The 21172-nt window shown below is 41.5% G+C and overlaps 1 protein-coding gene across 2 annotated transcripts; it reads right to left on the bottom strand.

Moving 5' to 3' along the window:
- Window positions 1–1108: 1108 nt before the first annotated feature.
- Window positions 1109–4345, bottom strand: ZCCHC12 (zinc finger CCHC-type containing 12). 2 transcript variants are annotated; one of them, XM_019717019.2, is made up of 4 exons: window positions 4123–4345; window positions 3715–3766; window positions 3380–3526; window positions 1109–2957 (listed from the first exon to the last, which is right to left on the bottom strand). In XM_019717019.2, exon 4 carries the CDS (start codon window positions 2844–2846, stop codon window positions 1626–1628), a length of 1221 nt encoding a protein of 406 aa, XP_019572578.2. In that variant the 5' UTR covers window positions 2847–2957; window positions 3380–3526; window positions 3715–3766; window positions 4123–4345; the 3' UTR covers window positions 1109–1625. The 2 variants fall into 2 exon arrangements, with proteins under 2 accessions (XP_019572578.2, XP_074179828.1); XM_074323727.1 differs by having other exon boundaries at window positions 3950–4303.
- Window positions 4346–21172: the final 16827 nt, after the last annotated feature.

Here is a 21172-nt window from a genome sequence, read left to right as displayed (position 1 = left end):
CTGTATGAAACCCTGGAATTTGCAGTGCCTACCAGTCTTCCTGTCCCTGTCAATATTGATGTGTGTCTCAAGGTCACCACTCCCTCTTACCTACACAGCTTTGTGCTTTTCCCCTGAAACACCATCTCCCACTGCTGCACATTCTGTCCCCTCAGTTCTGTGGAACACCAATTTCCTGTCTGACAAACTCCTTCAGGTCCTCAGATCTGCATATTCAATTCACTCCCTAACCCCTGCCTTAAATGCAATCATCTCCACACCACCAGCCTTGTCCTGCTTACAAAGATAGGGATTTATGCACCTACACGAGACTTAGGGACCCACAGGGCCTGAGGTCACACATATCCTTTTTTAATTGCCCTCCAATATGAGATCAGGAGAGGGGACAGCGCAGGTTCCCAGAAAGAGCCCTCTTTTCCTCTCTCCCCCAGAATGCCCTCCACTCTAGAATGGTGTAGAGGGCTTCTTGGCTTTCTGATCCCCATGTTCCTTTACATGGCCTGCTGCTATTCCTAATTCTCAGGTTGAGGTGGGGTTGGCTTGGAGTCCTAGGCTACCTGTGGCCTCTAGAATGTAGCTTCAGGGCTCATGGGTGTGGGGGGGGTGGCTCTGGTGCTATCAGCTGAGCCTCTCCTTTCCTTAACTAGGTAGGAGAGGACAGTTTCAGCCCACAGGAGAGATTACTGGTTGTGACCACAGTGTCATCTAGAAGCAGCAGCAGCAATCTAAGAAATCCACCTAGAGGAGGAAGAGCTGCCCCTCCCCAAATGGACCAGGAAAGGAGCCCCTGGGATCCCCATTTTGGGCTATAACCTCAGCACCAAACTCCCTAGTCATCAGACTCCTCTGAATACATTAGAGAAGAAAACATTAGGGAATTTTCAACTAGCGGGTGCCATAGTTTGGCTCTATGACAAAGGGACAAGTTGTTTACTACTGTCCACTTACCCTTGGGAAATCTTTCAGCCCATTTCTTCTTCCCTTTTCCTCATCTGCAAAATGAGGTTGCTAAAAACCCCACCTCAGGGTACAACTCCACCCCTTTATAGATTTTTGCTGTATTTCTCTTATTCACTTTTCTTAAAATAATACCACAGAGACATTAAAATAGATGCTGATATATATTTATTGACATAGAAAGAAGCCCGCAACATATATTGTTTAGTGAAAAAATACAGACTATAGAACAGCACTTATATTTGATCACTTTTATCTATACATATCTCTATCTGGGTTCACAGGTATAGGGAAATATCTAGAAGGACATTCATCAAAGGGTTAACGATGGTTATATAAGGATAGAGGGTTTGGGGTAATTTGTACTTTAATTTTTGTATTTTATTGTTTAAAGATTTAACAGTGAATTATACCACTTTCACAAAGAGAATAAAGCCATCAAGGAAATGTGCACACACAGAAAATAGATCCTTAGGCAGCAGGGGTGGGTGTGGGTGTGGGGGAGCAAGGACAGAGGTCAGGCCGTCTTCCTCCATTGTGCTGGTATCCAAGACCCTATTTCCTCCACCCCAAAAGAAAGCCGCTTTGTGGATTAAGTCATGCAGTTAGAAGAATGCCTCCTACCTCCCCAGTTTTCCCATCTCTGGACTCTGAATATAGCTTAGGGTTCACTTAAGGCTGGGGACTAGCACTTCACTGTCATTAGGTTCATCAAGGGCCTCTCTTGAACCCTCCTCCTCAGTATGTGTCAGCTCCTGCAGGGTGACAATCAGATTCTCGAACATCTGGGCCTTGTTGCTCTCATTGTCACAGGTTTCCTTCGAGTGGCCCACCTCTCCACAATGTGAACAGCGGATTGTGTATTTTCTCTTCCTGGCTCTACGCATATCCCCAGGACTGTCATTCTTATACCCAGAACCCGCACTTGTGGAAGGAGATTGAGCCTGGGAAGTGTTGGGGGAATCAATGACTAGCACTTGATCCCGAGGCCTGGCCCTGCCTCTGGGGGGCGGAGAACCTGAGAATGAAAGTGGAGGGTCCTGAGCCTCCACCAGGATCACATCCTCATCTGAGTCATCCAGACTATCTTCTATCTCTATCACGTTGCAGTCGGCACTGCTGATCACTATCGGTAGGGAGCCCTGAAATGCCACTGGGCTGGTTGCCCTCTCCACCATTGTGTCAGATCTTTTGGACCGCTTCCATTTAATAAAAGTGTCATCCCAATCCTCTTCTTCCCTTATCATTCTGATTAACTCCAGGAAATTGGGAAGACGCTCCTGCTCATTTGCATACATCCTGAGAAGATGCTTCAGCCTGTAGCGCAGGTCCCCATTCAGCTCAGCTCCTAAAAGGAGCTGGTGCAGGCGAGTCTGGTTTGCATCTTTCTCAGCTATGATCCCTGCCTGAATAGCGTTCTGGAGCTGCACCTCTAAACGGATCACATAAAGGGAGGCTTTCTCCCCTTGTGCCTGCAAAGTGTTAAAAAATTTACCATGAGCGGTCACGCTACTTTCAGACTCCCCGAATACCAATTTCATTGCGTGCAAGAAATCTGCCACACTTAGATTGGGGTTGGCCGCCTGGAGCAAACGCATGACCTCACGGGCAGGGCCCCTAAGGGTTTTCAGCAAGCGTTTGAGCTTTTCCTCCTCAGACATATTCCAATCAGGCAGGACCCCATTGATTTGGATCAGCCAGTTTTCAAAGGTTTCTTCCCCCTGGGCTGGCACCTCCCTCCCCGAGAACAATTTCATGTTTCTCTCTGCCATGTTGGCCATTAAAGGACCAAGACTCCTCCCCAGGGACCTCAGCATAGCATAAGCCCACGGAGGCAAGGGTGCGTTCTGCCGCCGGCTATTACCCACACGTGCAATGATGCTAGCCATGACCAACGATGATCATATATCTGAATATGTTATAACAGATGTTCGGGCTTTTTGGAAAAGCCTACTCTGCAGGCGTGGGAGGGATCCGCCTTCCCCCTATCTCAGTAGGGACTGTGAAAAGGAAAAAATAGCAGAAATGGGATTAATAAGTGTCTGGGGGGAGTAAATAAGGCTGCAGTTGTTTTCTCTCCCTTTCTGAATATCCTGCAGTATATTTTATATCTGCCCACTGCCCTAATAATATCCTCCAGGAGATTGGCAATTACAACCTCATGGAGCCAGCCGGTGTGTCCGTGTTAGCAGGGAGCTTTTGACAGCCCCAACCATCCCTCCCGCCAGTCCTTCAAGAGGGACTGCAACTGTTGCTTCCAATTCTAAGTATAATCGTGGATGGAGCTGATGTTGGGCTCTCAAAATAGAGCAAAGTGGTCACAGATTTGTGGGAATAAATAAGATCTCATTAAACTTACAGTCTCAGGTCGCAACCACACCCCCTTCTAAAAGTTCCCCCCACGTATCTCTCAGATTCTTACAAGAGCTCAGGAACAAGCGCGTCCCTTTATTTCATTTCCAGTCTCTGCAACTGGTAGCCTCCGTGAGAAAGATCGTCTCCGGGGTACAGTCGATCTTTGTCGCGGATCCGGGACCTCAGGGCGTCAAGACTGCGCCGCCGCAGAGGGCTGTGCAGGGAAAGGAAGGGTCAGAAGCAGCCTTATCCCTCATCTGCTCCCTCCCTCCCCACGACCCTCTCCCCCACCCCTCGCTGCCTCTTATGTAGCCAAGAGGAAAATCCCCTCTCCCACCTTCTGAATACAAGGTAAAGCGACCTCTGCCCCATTACATTTCCCCCGGAAAATCGTCAGCCTACCAGCTCTGCAATCAGCTGCACAGAATTCAACTTCGGATTCGGCTTTGATGGCCTGCCACCGAGAAAGGGAATAGGAGTTGAACATGCACACCCACATATTCCTCTCCAGGAAGAGATGAAATGCAAAGGGGGTTCAAGGCAGCCAGCCACCGATGGAGGTTCAAGACAGCCTCCCCCCTCCCTCTTGCCTCCCCACCCCCGAAAACGCCCCCCTTTCAATCCAGGCAAATCCTACCCATTGGGCAGCATCCAGTGGCACCCCCACCTCCTCCCTCAGCGCAGCCGGGCCTTGGGAGTGCTCCTTGCCCAGCCTCGCAGTTACAGATTTTCCAAGCAGGAAGCTGCTGAGTCCTAATTGGGCTTCCCCCTCCTCTCTCCGCGCCAGGCAATCACGCCCCCTTTCTTTACCTGTGAGCGGCCGGTGGCCAGCCGACGTTCAAGTGTGACGGCTGTGGATGCCGCCTTCAGTCTCCGCGGCCCTACAGTGGGAAAGGACGGGAGGCTCCCCGGCCGCTAAGCGACCCGGGGCTGCCCCACGGAGCTGCTCCGTCCGCTAGCCCAGCGAGGGGGAACTGAATAGAGGCAGCACGGTTCCTAAGGCAGCCGCGGCTGCTTTTATCCTCTGCCCACTGAGACAAAAGAGCGTGACGCGTGGCCTGGCGCGGCCAATCAGCGAGGCGGGGGAGCGAGTTATCCGCGGAGCCTTCAGCCCCTTGCAAATTATACCCGAGGCGGAGGCGGGGTTGGGGGAGGCGCAGGTTCGCTGGGCGTTAATGGCTGCAAGAGTTTGCGGCTCTTCCCTTCTCCCTGTCTGTCTCCCTTGGCTCCACTCTGCGCCTTGAGGCCAGGTGTATTAAACACGAGGTGGAATCGAAGGTAAATAAACAATAAAAGTACTTCACCTTTGTATAGGAGAAAGGGAGAAAAAAATGAACATTAGCGCTTTCTTTGTGCAAGTAGACTTGCACAGACATCTCCTCTTTTACTGTGAAGGAGATGGCAGTATGTCCATTTAACAGTGAGGGGAGGTAGGCACCCAGGCTATTAACCAATTATTAACTAAACTATGGGTGCAAGGCTGGCTGCATCAGAATCATTTGAGGGAGCCTGTTAGAAATTAAGATTCCTGGGCCTGGCCTCTGAAGGATTCTGATTCAGGAATAGGGCTGGGGGTGTGATTTAGGATTTTGGAATTTTAACTGGCACTGTAGTTGACTGAGGTATAGAGAAGATCGTGAATCAGTAAATGGACCTACCTCCAATGTGTCTGTTCATAGCATATCTGTGGTGAAAAGCATCTCCAGAGCAGATGTTCCTACCTCGGTTCATGATCTTCCTGAAATTGTATGGAAAGAGTTTGGACTCTGTAGGATGCAGAATAATGGCCATCCAAATACATCAAGTCCTAATCTCTGGAACCTGTAAATGTTACCTTATAAAGTAGAACAGTCTTTGCAGATGTCATTAAACTAAGGCTCTTGACCAGGGAGATTATCTTGGATTGATTATCTGAATGGGCCCTACATCCTATCACAAGTGTCTTTATAAGAGAGAGGAAGAGGGAGAGCTGATGCACCCAGAAAAAGAGCAGGTGGTGTAAAGATAGAGGCAGTGATTGGAGAGATGCAGCCACAATCAAAGGAATGCTGGCAGCCACAAGAAACTGGACAAGGCAAGGAACAGAGTACAGCCCTGACCACACCTTGAATTCAGCCCAGAGAAACTGATCCTCTGGCCTGAACTTCTGGCCTCCAGAACTATGAGAGAATAAATTTATCTTGTTTTCAGCCACCAAGTTTGTGGTAATTTGTTAACTGCAGCCACAAGAAACTAATACTGACTCTGTATTTTTCTGAATCCATAGCTTTGTAGATTTTTAAATAGGTTAGTGGCCCAGTACTAGTTAAAAACCACTCCCCTGCAGTCTTTCTTCATTAATATCTTACTCTTTCAATTTGTACTTAAGGAAGGAGTGTGAGAAATGAAACACAGTTTGACTATAGTGCTGAACCACAGCTTTCTGCAATGAGACATAGCTCTTTCCTTTCCTTGCTCAAGGATAGGTTGCTAGGTGGTTGTTCTGTATGCTCTTGAAGACACTTCACCTCTGCTAGACTTGGCATCACTGGCAGCAGAGAAGGAGCAAGTCCATGAAAATAGCATGTAGAGCTGTCCAAAGTGAATGGGCCGCGAAGCCAGTGGTTCTATGTCTGCCTGAGCTGACATGACAAAGTACCACAGATTGGGGAGGCTTAAACAACAGGTATTGATTTTCTCACAGTTCTGGAGGCTAGTAGTCCAGTTCAGGGTGCTTTTATCTGCTGCTCACTGAGACAAAAGAGCATGCTGCGTTGGCCTGCATGACCCACAGGTTTGGTTTTTCCTGAGGCCTCTCTCCTTTGCTTGCTGCCTCTTCACAGGATCCCACCTCTGTGCACCCACTCCTGATATCCAAATTTCCTCTTCTTATAAGGACTTCAGTCATATTGGATTAAGACCCATCCTAATGGACTCATTTTCATTTAATCACCTCTTTAAAGGCCCTATTCCCAAATACAGTCACATTCTGAGGTACAGGGTTAAGGCTTCCACGTATGAACTTTGGAGGGACACAATTCAGCCCAAAACACTCTATTTTCCCTTACTTCTGGTTCTGGGAAAGCATGTCTCCTTTCCCTCATGTGAAGTGTGACTAGGAGGACCCTGTAGTGCTTTTGGGGGTCAGGGTGGTGGTGTCATTCATTGTACAAGTGAAATGCCCAAGTGCAAAGTTGTTGCTGTTGCTTGTTCTTGACTGCTGATGCTTGGAAGCAAGGAAACGATCCCTTTCGCTGCTTTTGGGGTCGTCTGCAGCTTGCCAAAGTACTTGTTTTGCCTACACTTTTCTGCTTTCTTATTTCCAACCCCAATACTTAGAACTCCTTAGAGTAGACAATCCAAACTTGGAGACAAAGCACCTTCCATCTCAGGATTGTGCATAGAGCAGTGGGATGTGGTGGTAGTGGTGGAGGGTGGTAGAGGTAGAGAGAAGGCAGACTGGTCACTTTGCAGAGTCAGGGGTGATGCTGGCAGTAGCATATGGGTTACCTTTAGACTCTTCCTTTTGCTCCCCAGTACAATGACCTCTGACCCTGGCCTCGAAGCAGATTCTTGTTTTGAAATTTTATGACTTCATTACCAAATCAGGTGATCTACAGTTGGACCAGGTGGCATCAATAAAGACAAAGATACACATTAGATCTCTGACAAAAATGTTCAAAGGAAATGGATTGTGTATCAGGTGCCTGGGTTGGGCCATTAGAAAAAAAAGAGAGTCTCTCCATACACAGCTGAGAGGAGCATTCTCTAAGCTGGCTCCAGTTGGATATCAAGCATCCCTTATCTCTGGCCTCATGTTTTGGGGCATTGGGGGACACTTCAAATTGCAAAGATTCTGGCTATGGTGGCTTTAAGGAGGCCACATTTTATTTTCCAATTGCAAAAGCATAAAACTTAAAAATCTAAAGTTTAGGAGCTATAGCTTTCAGTTAAAACAAAAATAGCTACCTTTGGCTGCCTTCCTCCTTTTTGCTGAGAATTTTTCCTTCATCCTCTCATCATTTAAGTGTCTCTGGCAATCCTTTTGAGATAGACATCATTTTTCCACTGAAGGAGCTGAGGACATGCAGCTACTTCGCACTAGGGCTTTGGCTCATTGGAAGTAAAAGCGCAGATGAGGATGTTTATGGGAGACCCTGCCCACACTAAGCTGGGATCCCAAGTGCGGCATCTTTCAAGAAAACATTCAACAAGAGGGTAAAATAAAGATATTTGTAGACAAACAAATACTAAGAGTTTGTTACGAGCAGACTGAAATAATGGAAATTCTAAAGGATGTACTTTAGGAGGAAATGATCTTAAAAGAAAGAAATGCCAGGAATGAAGAGCAAGGACAGTAATAGTACGTGGGCAACGTAAGTCAAGATTGATGGAAGGAAGAATCATTAAAAAATCTATTCTTTTTTTTAAAGTTCATTAGGGTGTCAGTTGTTAGCAAAGTTACATAGATTTCAGGAGTACAATTCTGTAATACATTATCTATATCACATTGTGTGTTCACCACCCAGAGTCAGTTCTCTTTCCATTACCATATATTAGACCCTGTTTACCCTCTTCTAGAGCCTCCTTCCCCCCTTACCTTCTGGTAACAACTAAACCATTGTTTGTGTCTATGACATTTTGTTTCTTCATTTGTTTGTCTTGTTCTTTTGTTGTTTTCAGTTTTATATACCACATATCAGTGAAATCATATGGTTCTCTGCCTTTTCTGTCTGACATATTTCGCTTAGCATTATAATCTCAAGATCCATGCATGTTGTCACAAATGGTTCTATTTCATCTTTTCTTACCGCCAAATAGTATTCCAATGTGTATATATACCAAAGCTTCTTTATCCATTCATCTATCGAAGGACATTTTGGTTGATTCCATGTCTTGGCAACCATAAATAAAGCTGCAATGAACATTGGAGCACACATGCCTTTATGGATAAATGTTTCCAGATATTTTCTGATAGATACCCAGGAGAGGGATTGCTGGGTCATATGGTAATTCTATTTGTAATTTTTTGAGGAACCTCTGCACTGCCTTCCATAATGGCTGCACAAATCTGCATTCCCACCAAGAGTGTATGAGGGTTCCTTTTTCTCCACAGCCTCTCCAACACTTGTTACTATTTGTCTTGTTGATGATAGCCATTCTTACTGGGGTGGGGTGACATCTCATTGTGGAGGAAGAGAGGTGGTAGATGAGGGTAAAGGGGATCAAACATATGGTGATGGAAGGAGAACTGACTCTGGGTGGTGAACATTCTCATTTGTTTCTATGTATCTTTTTATCTCTCCTCTTATTTCTCCTTTGACCCAGTCATTCTGAAAAAGTGTGTTAAGTCTCCACATATTTGTGGGTTTTCCTTCTTTCTTTTTGCTGTTGATTTCCAATTTCAAAGCCTTGTGATCAGACAATATGCTTGGTATGATTCCAAACTTCTTAAATTTGCTGAGGCTTGTTTTATGTCCCCATATATGGTCTATCATTGAGAATGTTCCATGTACACTAGAAAAAATGTTATAGTCTGATGTTCTAGGATGAAGTGCTCTATAAATGTCAATTATGTCCATTTCATCTAATGTGTCACTTGGGCTGCATTTTCTTTATTTATTTTCTATTTGGATGATCTATCCATAGCTATCAATGATGTATTTAGGTCCCCTACAATAACTGTGTTTTGGTCAATTTCTCACTTTAGTTCTGTTAGTAGTTGCTTGGTATATTTCTGTGCTCCCTGTCTTCTTGTTGTATAGTACCCTTTATCATTATGAAATGTCCATCTTTGTCTCTTGTTACCTTTTTCACCCTGAGGTCTGTTTCATCTGATATCACTATAGCTACACCTGATTTTCTCTGGATACCATTTGCTTGAAGTGTCAATTTCCACCCTTTCACTTTGAGTCTATGCTTGTCCTTGTAGCTGAGATGTGTCTCTTGGAGACAGCGTATGGTTGGGTTTAGTTTTTTGATCCAATCTGCTACTCTGTGCCTTGTTATTGGTGAGTTCAGTCCATTTACATTTAGGGTGATTATTATTTTTTTTTTTAATTTATTTATTTAAGTCAAGTTGTTGTCCTTTCAGTCTTAGTTGTGGAGGGCGCAGCTCAGCTCCAGGTCCAGTTGCCGTTGCTAGTTGCAGGGGGCACAGCCCACCATCCCTTGCGGGAGTCGAACCGGCAACCTTGTGGTTCAGAGGACACGCTCCAACCAACTGAGCCATCCGGGAGCTCAGCGGTAGCTCAGTTCAAGGTGCCATGTTCAATTTTAGTTGCAGGGGGCGCTGCCCACCATCCCTTGCGGGAGTCAAGGAATTGAACTGGCAATAGGGTGATTATTGATATGTGAGGATTTCCTCTCATTCTATCCTTAGTTTTCTGGTAAGGCTGTGTCTCCATTGTCTCTGCCGTTTTGTTTTTGTCTATTATTTCAGTGTGGTGGTATTCTATGATTTTTCCCTCTGTTTCTTCTTTTATTATGTTACATATTTCAGTTCCCAATTTCTTTTTTGAGTGCTTGTCATTAAGTTTATATAAAAGAAAGTTTCATATTTAATGTATTCCATTTTCTTCATCATGCTCGCTTTCTCCATTCCCGTATTCCAGATCAGGCCTTTACTCTCCCCCGTTTTCTGTTTTGGTTGCCACAAATTAACCCCATTTATACTGGTCAAATAGCCTCCTTCAGTATTCCTTGTAGTGCTGGTCATGTGTCAGAAAATACCCTCAGCTTCTGTATGTCTGGAAAGGTCTTTTATCTAAAGGATATCTTTGCTGGATATATTGTTCGTGGTTCATAATTTCTCTCTTACAATAGTTTGAATACTTGGTTCCACTCCCTCCTGGCTTGTAGAGTTTCTGCTGAAAAATCTGATGATAATCTAATGGGCTTTCCTTTGTAAGTTACAGTCTTCTTTTCCCTGGCTGCCTGAAGATTCTTTCGTTGTTGTTGATTTTAGACAGCTTCAATACAATGTGCCTTGGAGAAGGCCTGTTGGGATTGAGGTAATTAGGTGTTCTATTTGCTTCTTGGATTCGAGGGTCCAGTTGTGTCCACAAGTTTGGGAAGTTCTCATCGACAATTTGTTTGAATATATTCTCTGTTCCCTTCTCTCTTTCTTCTCCTTCTGGTATGCCCATTATTCTTATATTGCTCTTTCTGATGGAGTCAGAAAGTTCCTGTAGAGTTCTTTCATTTTTTTTAAGTCTCAAGTCCCTCTCTTCTTCCATCTATGTCATTTCCAGATTTCTATCTTCAATGTAACTGATTCTTTCCTTCTTCTGGTCAACTCTACTGCCTAAGCTGGCTATTTCATTCTTCATTTCTTTTACTGTGTTCTTAATCTCCAGAAATTCTATTTGGTTCCATTTTAAAATTTTAGTCTCTTTGGTAAAATGTTCATTTTGTTCTTTAATTGTGTTTCTGAGTTCATTTGACTGCCTATCTGTGCTTTCTTGAATTTTGTTGAATATTTTTTAGAACTGCAATCTTGAATTCTCTGTCATTTTACTCACATATTCCCATGTCTTTAAGTTCATTTTCTGGAGACTTTTCATTTTCTTCCTGAGCAGTCTTGTTACCTGGTTATTCATGGCAACTAATGATTTAATATTTCTCTTCTTAGATATCTGCAGGAGTGGGTTCTGCAATAGGTTGACAGAAAGAGGTATTTCTTTTGTTTTGCAGTAGGTGTTGGTAGAATGTTTTGTTTTCTCTCCGACTGCAGCCTTTTATTCTCTCTCACACTGCAATGTTATAGTTTCTCTGCACTATTATTCTTCTCATACAATGGGGGAGATTCCCTGGAAGACGGGTTCTCCTCTGTGAATAGTTCGCCTGGATCATAGGGCGCCACATCTGTGGGGAGACGAGGAGAGCTTCTGAAGTTCCGAAGCTGTTCCTGCACCAGATTTAAAACCCATGTGTTTCAGCAGCTTTGTTTACTCCTTCAGGGATCTGCCCAGATAGGTGGGGGAGGGGAGGGGTGAGTGGTGAGAGGTGGCCCAGAGCAATGGTGGCAACCACCACCACAGCCAGTCCTGCTTCCATGGTTTCCCCGTGCCCTTTGCCGGAAGTAGTTGGGCAAGGAGTCTGCTTCTGCGGACCACGGTTCTCAGAACTGCAAATATTCTGTTCTTTTGATCTGACACAGCTACCGTTCCACTCTAGCACTGCGCAGTGGGGGGCAGGGCAAGCTCTGGGAGGGTAGGGAGGGGCAGTTAGGCTCAGTACCTAAGGCTTCCTTTCTCTTCTCTGCAGTGAAGGCCACCGTTTTCAGCCTTTTTCCCCAGTCTTTGCTCTGAGGTATCTGCTGTGAGTGTTGGATTCAGCCATCTTATATGCTGTCCCCTCAACCCTGTGGGCCATGAGCAGAGCCCTAGAAGTCCAAGTTCTCCCTCTCCCACAGCTGCAGTAGTTCTGGAATGCAGCAATCTTGGAGCACCAAACTGGTCTGCATCCTTCACCCAAGCAGCCCTGTCTCACTTCTCCCTTCCCTCCTGCCCCCTTGCGCAATTTGCCCGCCTTTAGATGATTTCAGTAGTGTGCCTCTTAGTGTTCCCTGTCTGTTGCGCAGGGAGTCCTTAGTGGAGTTATAGTTCTTCAATTTGTTGTAAATTCCAGGGGACATTTCAAGAGGCTTATCTCATGCTGCCATTTTTATGACATCGTCCTATTCCGTTTTTTAAAAATAAACTTGAAGAACTGTACAATAAGAAAAGACATCAGGAAGAGCATAAATGGAGTTGAACTTTTCTAAAGGGCTTGTATCATATTGGAATTGATTTAGGTATTTATTAAATATATACTTTGATAAGGTAAATCTATATGTAGGAATTAATAGGATGTAGCTATTAAAATAATAGCATCACATTGTAAATTTCCAAAATAGTAGAGTGGGAAAATAATTGATATTTTTCAATGCTCAATTAAAAAAAATAAATCAAGAAACAAAAAGTGAAAGAAACATACGTAGGACCAAAACAACCAAACAACAAAAATAATAGCTTGAAACACAACCATATAAATAATTTTATTAAACGTTTATGAGCTACATGCTCAAATTAAAATAAAAACAAATATTGTCAAATGTGATTAATAAATACACCCCTATGCTGTTTCAGAGGGGAAAATCCAAAATATAAAGATACAGATAAGTTGACAGTATAAAGATGGAGAGAGATAAATCACACAAATAACATGTAAGTGACAGAAAACTTGTATAGCTATACTCATGTCACACAAAATACACTTAAAAGCTAAAAGCATTATTACAGATATAGAAGGTTATTTCCAAAGACGTCATCAAAATGGAGGCGTGAGGTGAGGCTCTGTAAAGCTCCCCTGGAATTTAAAACTAATCGAACAACAATAACTCCACAAAGGACTCCCTGCACAGCAGACAGGCAAGACGAAGAGGCCGACTACCAAAGTCACCTACAGGTGGGAGAATCCCCCCGGAACTACCGCAGCTGCGGGAGAGGGAGGCACTCGGACTGCTAGGGCTCCGCTTATGGCCGACAGGGCTGAGGGGGCAGCATATGACACAGCTGAACCCAACGCTCACGGCAGAGACCTCACAGCACAGACTGAGGGAAGAAGGCTGAAAATGGTGGTTTAAGCCCTCACTGCCGAGCAGAGAACAGAAGCGTTAAGCACTGAGACTAGCCACCCCCTCCCTACCCTCCCAGAGCTCGCCCCGCCCCCACCTGCCCGGTGCTAGAAACAGAAGAGTAGCAGTGTCAGATCAAAAGAACACAATATTTGCTGTTCTGAGAACTGTGGACTGCAGACACAGATTTACAGCCCAACTAGTCCCGGAAAAGGGGAGGGAGCTGTCAAAGCAGGACCGGCTGTGGTGGTGGTCGCCGCCATTGCTCTCGGCCACCTCTCACAACTCACCCCGCCCCTGACCCCACCTATCTAGGCGGATCCATGCAGGAGTAAACAGAACTGCTGAAACATACGGGCTCTGAATCTGGAGATGGAAGAGCTTTGGAAATTCAAAAGCTCTCCGCATACCCACATGGACACTGGGCCCTGTGACCTAGACGAACTATTAACAGAGGAGAAGCCCGTCTCCCAGGGAATCCCCCCATTGTGTGAGAAGCTGGAACAGTGCAGAGAAAACATAGCATTACCATGTGGGAGAAGAAAAATAAGCTGCAGTCGGAGAAAAAATAAAACATTCTACCAACAAGTACAAGAAAACAAAAGAAAGACTGCTTTATATCAACCTGTTGCAGAAGCCACTCCTGTAGATGTCTAGGAAGAGAAATAGTAAATTGGTAATTGCCATGAATAACCAAGGCAACAAGATAGCTCAGAAAGAAAGTGAAAAATCTCAAGAAAAGGCACTACAGATACAGAAATATGTGACTTAAATGACAGGGAATTCAAAATTGCAGTTCTGAAAACACTCAACGAGATGCAAGAAAACACAGATAGGCAGTTAAATGAACTAGGAAACACAATCAAAGAACAGCATGAGCATTTTACGAAAGAGATTGAAATTTTAAAAAAGAACCAAATAGAAATTCTGGAGATTAAGAACTCAACAGAAGAAACTAAGAATGAAATAACCAGCTTAGGTAGTAGAATTGACCAGAAGAAGGAAAGAATCAGAGACATCGAAGATAGAAACCTGGAAATTACCAAGATGGAAAAAGAAAGAGACTTGAGAATTCAAAGAAATGAAAGAACTCTACAAGGACTTTCTGACTCCATCAGAAAGAGCAATATAAGAATAATGGGCATACCAGAAAGAGAAGAAAGAGAGAAGGGAACAGAGAATATATTCAAACAAATTGTCGATGAGAACTTCCCAAACTTGTGGACACAACTGGACCCTCGAATCCAAGAAGCAAATAGAACACCTAATTACCTCAATCCCAACAGGCCTTCTCCAAGGCACATTGTATTGAAGCTGTCTAAAATCAACGACAAAGAAAGAATCCTCAAGGCAGCCAGGGAAAAGAAGACGGTAACTTACAAAGGAAAGCCCATTAGATTATCATCAGATTTTTCAGCAGAAACTCTACAAGCCAGGAGGGAGTGGAACCAAATATTCACACTATTGAGAGAGAGAAATTATGAGCCAAGAATAACATATCCAGCAAAGATATCCTTTAGATATGAAGGAGGAATAAAGACCTTTCCAGACATACAGAAGCTGAGGGAATTTTCTAATACATGACCTGCACTACAAGAAATACAAAAGGAGGCTATTCGACCACCATCAACAGGGACAATTTGTGGTAACCAAAACATAAAAAGGGGGAGAGTAAAGGCCTGAACCGGAATACTTGAATGGAGAAAGTAAGAGTGCTGAAGAAAACAGAATACTCTAAATATCAAACTTTCTTTTACATAAACTTAAGGTTAACCACTCAAAAAAAATCCAGAACTGAAGTATATACTGTATTCAAAGAAGAAAAAGAGGGAAACGTCATAGAATACCACCACACAGAAATAATAGACAACAACAAAACGGCAAAGAAACAATGGAGACACAGCCCTACCAGAAAACTAAAGATAGAATGACAGGATATCCTCACATATCAATAATCACCCTAAATGTAAATGGACTGAACTCACCAATAAAAGGGCACAGAGTAGCAGATTAGATCAAAAAATTAAACCCAACCATATGCTCTCTCCAAGAGACACACCTCAGCTACAAGGAAAAGCATAGACTCAAAGTGAAAGGGTGGAAATTGACATTCCAAGCAAATAGTACCCAGAGAAAATCAGGTGTAGCCTTAATGATATCAGATGAAACAAACTTCAAGGTGAAAAAGATAACAAGAGACAAAGATGGACATTTCATAATGGTGAAGGGGAATATACAACAAGAAGACATAACAGTCATCAATATTTATGCCCCCAGTCAGGGTGCACCGAAATATACCAAGCAACTACTAACAGAACTAAAGGGAGAAATTGAGCAAAACACACTTATACTAGGGGATTGAAATACATCATTGACAGCTTTGGATAGATCATCCAAACAGAAAACAAATAGCGAAATAGCAGCCCTAAATGACACATGAATGAAATGGACATATTTGACACATATAGAGCTCTTCATCCTAAAACATCAGACTGTACATTATTTTCTAGTGTACATGGAACATTCTCAAGGATAGACCATATATTGGGACATAAAATCAGCCTCAGCAAATATAAGAAGATTGAAACCATACCAAGCATATTCTCTGATCACAAGGCTTTGAAATAGGATATCAGCTACTAAAAGAAAGGAGGAAAAAACACAAATGCATAGAGATTAAACAACATACTTTTAAAGAAGGACTGGGTGAAAGAAGAAATTAGAGGAGAGATCAAAAGATACATAGAAACAAATGACAATGAAAATACATCCTACCAAAATTTTGGGGATGCAGCGAAAGCAGTTTTAAGAGGGAAATTTGTATCATTACAGGCCTATCTCAAGAAACAAGAAAAGTCCCAAATAAGTAACCTCATGTTACACCTTAAAGAACTAGGAAAAGAAGAACAAGTGAAACCCAAGGTCAGCAGAAGAAAGGAAATAACAAAAATCAGAGCACAACTAAATGAAATAGAGAACAAAAAGACAATAGAAAAAAATTAACATGACAAAGACCTGGTTCTTTGAAAAGATTAACAAAATTGACAAACCCTTGGCTAGACTCACTAAGATAAAAAGAGAGAAGACACTAATTAACAAAATCAGAAACGAAAAAGGGGAAGTTATCACGGACACCACAGAAATACAAAGGATCATCCAAGAATACTATGAAGGACTATATGCCACCAAATTCAATAACCTAGGAGATATGGACAAGTTCTTAAAAACATATAGCCATCCTAGCCTGAACCAAGAAGAATTGGAAAATCTAAACAGACCAATCACCAGTAAGGAAATTGAATCAGTCATCCAAAACCTTCCCAAAAGCAAAAGTCCGGGACCAGATGGCTTCACTAGTGAATTCTACCAAACCTTCAAAGAGGATCTAATACCAATCCTGCTCAAACTCTTCCAAAAAACTGAAGAAGAGACAGTACTCCCTAACTCATTTTATGAGGCCAACATTACCCTGATACCAAAACCTGGTAAGGACAACACAAAAAAAGAAAACTGCAAACCAATACCTCTGATGAATACAGATGCAAAAATCCTAAATAAAATTCTAGCAAATCGAATACAACAATGCAATAAAAAGATTATTCATCACGACCAAGTGGGGTTCATCCCCGGGGCACAAGTACAGTTCAACATCCGCAAATCCATCATTGTGATACATCACATAAACAAAATAAAGAACAAAAATCATATGATTATATTAATTGATGCAGAAAAAGCATTTGACAAGATACAACATCCTTTTATGATTAAAACACTTAATAAAATAGGTATAGAAGGAAAATACCTTAACATAATAAAGGCCATACATGACAAACCTTCAGCTAATCTCATAATTAATGGTGAGAATCTGAAGCCCTTTGCTCTACGTTCAGGAAAACGACACGGCTGTCCCCTGTCACCTCTGCTTTTCAACATAGTGTTGGAAGTCCTTGCCAGAGCAATCAGGCAAGAGAAAGAAATAAAAGGCATCCAAATTTGGAATGAAGAAGTTAAATTGTCATTCTTTGCAGATGACATGATGCTATATATAGAAAACCCTAAAGAGTTCACCAAAACGCTTTTAGAAACAATCAACGAGCACAGTAAAGTTGCCGGCTACAAAATCAATGTGCAAAAGTCCATTGCATTCCTATATACTAACAATGAATCTCAGAAAAAGAAATACAAAAACAATTCATTTTGCCATTGCAGCAAAAAGAATAAAATACCTAGGAATAAACTTAACCAAGGATGTGAAAGACCTATATGCTTAAAACTACAAGACATTTTTAAAAGAAACTGAAGAAGACACAAAGAAATGGAGAGACAGTCCGTGCTCATGGATTGGAAGAATCAACATGGTGAAAATTGCCATATTACCCAAAGCAATATATAGATTTAATACAATCCCCATCAAAATCCCAATGTCATTTTTTAAAGAAGTAGAACAAAAAATCATCAGATTTGTTTGGAACCACAAAAGAGCCCAAATACCCAAAGCAATCTTAAGAAAAAAGAACAATACTGGAGGTATCACTCTCCCTGACTTTAGCTTGTACTACAGGGCTACAATCATCAAAACAACATGGTATTGGCAGGAAAACAGACACATAGATCAATGGAATAGAATTGAGAACCCAGAAATAAAACCACATAAATATGGACAGGTAATTTTTGACAAAGAAGCAAAAAAATACAATGGAGAAAAGACAGTCTCTTCAATAAATGGTGCTGGGAGGATTGGATAGCCACGTATAAAGGAATGAAACTGGACTGCTATCTGTCGCCATGTATCAAAATTAATTCAAAATGGATCAAAGACTTAAGCATAAGAACTGACACAATAAACTGCATAGAAGAAAACTTAGGTTCATTAACTTATGGACCTTGGGTTCAAAGAGCATTTTATGAATTTGACTCCAAAGGCAATGGAAGTAAAAGCTAAAATAAATGAGTGGGACTATATGAAACTTAAAATCTTCTGCACAGCAAAAGAAACCATCGACAAAATAAAGCGGCAACCAACTTACTGGGAGAAGATTTTTGCAAACAGTGCCTCCGATAAGGGGCTAATATCAGAAATATACAAGGAATTCATGGAACTCAACAACAAAAAAAACAAACAACCCAATTGAAAAATGGGCAGATGATCTGAAGAGACATTTCTCCAAAGAGGACACACAACTGGCAAATAGACATATGAAAAAAATGCTCAACATCATTAATCATCAGAGAAATGCAAATCAAAACCACAATGAGATATCACCTCACCCCAGTCAGAATGGCTATCATCAACAAAACAAATAGTAACAACTGTTGGAGAGGCTGTGGAAAAAAGGGAACCGTCATACACTGTTGGTGGGAATGCAGACTGGTGCAGCCGTTATGGAAGGCAGTGTGGATGTTCCTCAAAGAATTACGAATAGAATTACCATATCACCCAGCAATCCCTCTCCTGGGTATCTACCAAAAAAATCTGAAAACATTTAGAGATAAAGACACGTGTGCTCCAATGTTCATTGCAGCTTTGTTTACGGTGGCCAAGACATGGAAACAACCAAAATGTCCTTCTATAAATGAATGGATAAAAAATTTGTGGTATATATATACAATGAAATACTACCCTGCGGTAAGAAAAGATGATACAGGAACATTTGTGACAACCTGGATGGATCTTGAGAGTATAATTCTAAGCGAAATAAGTCAGACAGAAAAAGCAGAGAACCATATGATTTCACTGATATTTGGTATATAAACCAAAAACAACAGAACAAGACAAACAAATGAGAAACAAAAACTCATAGACACAGACAATAGTTTAGTGGTTACCATAGGGTAAGGTGGGTGGGGGGTGGGGGGTGGGAGATGAGGGTAAGGGGGATCGAATATATGGTGATGGATGGAGAACTGACTCTGGGTGGTGAACACACTATGGGATTTATAGGTGATGATGTAATACAGAATTGTACACCTGAAATCTGTGTAATTTTACTAATAATTGTCACCCCAATAAATTAGAAAAAAATAACAATTCATGAATGTCTTCTCTTGGTACTTCTTTCAGTATTGTATTGGGGACTCTTGCCAGAGAAACTAGGCAAGAAAAAGAAATAAATGGCATCCAAATTGGAAACAAAGAAATAAATAAAACTATCTCTATTTGTAGATGACACAATTTTGTATATAGGAAATCACTAAAAAGCTACTAAGTGAATAAATTAGTTCAGAAATCACGGAAAAAGTACTAAGTGTATAAATTAAGAAAACAATTCCTGTTCCAGAAAAGTAAAGTATTTATGAATAAATTTTAAATATAGAAATACAAGACTCTTAAAAAACACACAAATCATTGTTGAAAGTAATTAAACATCTAAATAAATGGAAAGATACTTCATCTTCCTGGATTGGAAGACTTAATATTGCCAAAATGGTGATCTATACATTGATCTTATGGTTTCACTGTAATCTCTATCTTAATCCCAGTTGGCTGCTTGGTAGAAATTGACAGGCTGATGTGAAATTCATATTGAAATGCAGGGCACCCAGAATACGCAAAACAAATTTGAAAAAGAAGAACAAAGTTTGAAGTTTCAACACGTCCCAATTTCAAAACTTATAAAAAGCTGCAGAATCAAGACTGTGTGGTACTGGCATGAGAATAGACATATAGATCAGAGCAGAATATAATTAAGAGTCTAAAAATAAACCCACACAATTATGTAAATCAATTTTCAACAAGCGTAACAAGATGATTCAATGGGGGAAAAGAATAGTCTATGCAACAAATGATGCAGGGACAACTGTATATCCACATAAAAAATAATGAAGTTGGACCTCTATCTCATACCATGAACAAAAATTAACACAAAATAAACCATAGACCTAAATATGAGTGCTAAAATTGCAAAACTATTAGAAGAAATCATGGAAGTAAATATTTGTGACCTTGAATTAGGCAAAAACTTCTATGACAGCAAAGCACAAGCAACAAAAGAAAACATAGATAAATTAGACTTAATCAAAGTTTAAAACTTTTGTGCATCAAAGAACACTGTCAGGAAAGTTAAAAAACAATCCACAGAATGAGAGAAAATATGTGCAAATGACATATCTGATAAGGGACTTGTACATAGATTATATAAAGTACATTACAACTCAATAATAAAAAGACCAATATTTTTCCGATTTTTTTTGGTAAATACCAAAGAGAGGGATTGCTGGATCATATGGTAATTCTATTCTTAATTTTTTGAGAAATTTCCACATTGCTTTCCATAGCGACTGCACCAATCTGCATTCCCATGAACACTGTATGAGGGTTCCTTTTTCTCCACAGCCTCTCCAACACTTGTTACTATTTGTCTTGTTGCTGATAGCCATTTCAACTGGGGTGAGGTGATATCTCATTGTGGTATTTATTTGCATTTCTCTGATGATTAGTGATGTTGAACATTTTTTCATATGTATGATGTATCTTGAGATTATTATGCTAAGCAAAGTAAGTCAGACAGGAATATTTGAGAACCACATGATTTCACTGATATGTGGTATATAAAACTGAAAACAACAAAGGAACAAGACAAACAAATGAAGAAATAAAAACTCATAGACAGAGACAGTCGTTTAGAAGTTATCAGAGGGTAAAGGGGGAGGGGGTGGTAGATGAGGGTAAAAGGGATCAAATATATGGTGATGAAAGGAGAACTGACTCTGGGTGGTGAACACACGATGTGATATATAGATGATGTATTACAAAATTGTACACCTGAAATCTATGTCACTTTGCTATCAATTGTCACCCTAATAAACTTTAATTAAAACAAAAACAAATAACCTATTTTTAAAATGGGCAAAGGACCTGAATAGACATTTCTCCAGGAAAGATATGCAAATGAATAATTAACATATGAAAAGATGCTCAACATCATTAACCATCAGGGAAATGCAAATGAAAACCACAATGAGAGTGGCAGCCGGATGGCTCAGTTGGTTAGAGCCCCAGCTCTTAACAACAAGGTTGCCAGTTCAATTCTGGCATGGGATGATGGGCTGTGCCCCCTGCAACTACCCTAAGATTGAAAATGGTGACTGGACTTGGAGCTGAGCTGCACTCTCCACGACTAGATTGAAGGACAACGACTTGGAACTGATGGGCCCTGGAGAAACACATTATTCCCCAATAAAATAAAATTTAAAAAACCACAATGAGATACAATGTTATACCTACTAAGACATCGATAATTTAAAAAGATAGACAATAACAAG

This window comes from Rhinolophus sinicus, chromosome 18 (assembly GCF_057876585.1).
Source record: "Rhinolophus sinicus isolate RSI-liver-muscle chromosome 18, RSI-T2T, whole genome shotgun sequence".
In the NCBI taxonomy this organism is placed as follows: domain Eukaryota; kingdom Metazoa; phylum Chordata; class Mammalia; order Chiroptera; family Rhinolophidae; genus Rhinolophus; species Rhinolophus sinicus.
The sequence above is the reverse complement of the archived record's forward strand: the minus strand, read 5'-3'. Positions and strand labels throughout refer to the sequence as shown.

Excerpts from the sequence above, each read along its gene's own strand:
- ZCCHC12 (XM_019717019.2), bottom strand. The coding sequence starts at position 2,846 with ATGGCTAGCATCATTGCACGTGTGGGTAATAGCCGGCGGCAGAACGCA.